Raw genomic sequence first — 2077 nt, forward strand, 5'->3', positions numbered from 1 at the left:
CCTGACCTCAGGTGATCCACCCACCTTGGCCTCACAAAGTGCTAGGATTACAGGCGTGAGCCACTGCGCCTCGGCCTCCCAAAGTGCTGAGATTACAGGCGTAAGCCACGATGTCTGGCCTAATGTCACTTTCACCATATACAATTTATAGTTGCTAGTGGTAACTGGAACTTTCAAATTGCCTTTAGTGTGTTGAACATTTCACTTATAAAGCTCAAATAATAGTATTACTACTTTTCTTAGAAGGTTAAAAATAATAAGGTGGATATTCTCTTTTTTTCTTTTTTGGAAGCCACTGATTATAACAAAGGTGGTTACTCCTAGCTCTCCTCTTAAGAAAAGGAAGCCTAGATACCAAGTTGCAGGCCCAGTATCACCCTAGCCAATTCTGCAGTGACAATGCATCTTCCGTACTGACATTTGGGAATTCTGGAATCTGAATGAGGGGAAAACTAGGCCTTCAGTACTGAGCCCATCTCGGACTCTACCCTTACCCTGGCTTGATTTCAGACTGGTGCCTCACAGTGCTGTATCGGATGGCAATGGTGCACGCCTTAGACAGAGCCCGAGCAGCTTCTCCCACAAGGAAGGACCTGACAAACACCATGGTCCCGTAAGTCAGCTTGTTACTCAGCGGTTTCACATACGTGCCATCAGGCTTCACCTGGAAGAAGAGCATGGGACTGATGCTTCCTTCTGTTAAGCCCAAGAGGCAGTTCATTGGTTCTCAGTGTGCTCCCTAGAACAGCAGCATCAGCATCACCTGGCAACTTGTGTGAAACACTACATCTTAGTCCCCACCCTGACCAACTGAATCAGAAACTCCGGGGTAGGGCCTGGCAGTCTGGGCTTTAACTGGCCTTCCAGGTGATTCTAGCACATGCAAAAGTTTAAGAATCACTGGTTTAGCAAATCAAAATATGTCCTTCACCGCTAACTGCTTCTGATTTCACTGTCAAAATAAAAGAAACATCAGAAGTAAAAATGCATTTTTACTTCCTTTTTTTTTGAGACAGGGTCTCACTGTCATCCAGGCTGGAGTACAGTTGCACACTGACAGTGCACTGCAGCCTTGACCTCCCAGGCTCAAGTGATCCTCCCACCCCAGCCTCCCAAATAGCTGGGACTACACACGTGTGCACCATACCCAGTTAGACTTTTTTACTTTTTGTAGAGATAGGCTCTCACTATGTTGCCTAGGCTGGTCTTGAACTCTTGGGCTCAAGCAGTCCACACACTCAGACTCCCAAAGTGCTGGGATAACAGGAATATGCCAGATTGCCTGGTTGTTATTACCTTCTAAAAAAACAGACCATTCTAACCCTGTTGTTAGCAAGAGGCACTGCAACCCCATTGTTTGATGCCTCTGCTTCTATTTTCCATCAAAGCATACCTGGGCATACTTCATCAGCATGTTTTCTCTGGGAATACGATAGTTGTCCATTTTGAGGTAGCCATTGTCCATCTCATCATAACCAAATTTGGGGCCAATGTCACCAACAGTAATTCCTACCACAGATGAAAGGAAAGTCACAAGATGTTTATGCTCTAGAATTTCTGGTTTCCGCTCTGCCTTTTCAGTAGGGCATCCTACCTTCTGCAGAAGAAAGTGCTCAGTTTAATTTTCATCTCAACATCAGATGAACAATTCTTACCTGGCAAAGGCTTATGGGTCCCGATTTCACGAATAGGTACAATAAAGGCATGTAATCCATAGCATTTCCCCTTAGTGATGAGCTGGGCAAGAACTATTGCATGATTTGAAGTCTTTCCAACTGTAACATCAAAGAGAACAAGTGAGCGGTTAGCAAACATTCTTACATTTTCAAACTGTAGAAAAAGAAGAAAGTATATGTTAGATCTAACACTAGACTAAACCAATCCGTGTCCAGAAAGCCTTTCTGCTGACAGTATCACACCTAGCTTTCAGAAAGAAATTCCCTTAAGCTGACAGTTACTACTTTCTCTTCTACTTATTTCTCATGCATTTACATAGAGAAAATTTTAGGATAAAAATATTAATTTAAATTACTTCCTGGTTATCCCTTAAGGCAGTGCTGTCCAAAACAGTAATCAC

At 43.4% G+C, this 2077-nt stretch overlaps 1 protein-coding gene across 3 annotated transcripts in view; it reads right to left on the bottom strand.

Annotated features, from left to right (window-relative positions):
• ACOX1 (acyl-CoA oxidase 1) overlaps positions 1–2077 on the bottom strand; it is a 30346-nt gene that overhangs the window by 9125 nt on the left and 19144 nt on the right. For all 3 annotated transcript variants that reach the window (XM_017535801.2, XM_017535800.1, XM_017535802.2), the window contains 3 exons: positions 1656–1775; positions 1394–1509; positions 495–664 (listed from right to left, as the gene is read on the bottom strand). In XM_017535801.2, the coding sequence (XP_017391290.1) occupies positions 495–664; positions 1394–1509; positions 1656–1775 (406 nt within the window). The remainder of the gene's footprint in view (positions 1–494; positions 665–1393; positions 1510–1655; positions 1776–2077) is intronic.

This window comes from Cebus imitator, unplaced genomic scaffold (genome assembly GCF_001604975.1).
Source record: "Cebus imitator isolate Cc_AM_T3 unplaced genomic scaffold, Cebus_imitator-1.0 Scaffold93, whole genome shotgun sequence".
Lineage (NCBI taxonomy): Eukaryota > Metazoa > Chordata > Mammalia > Primates > Cebidae > Cebus > Cebus imitator.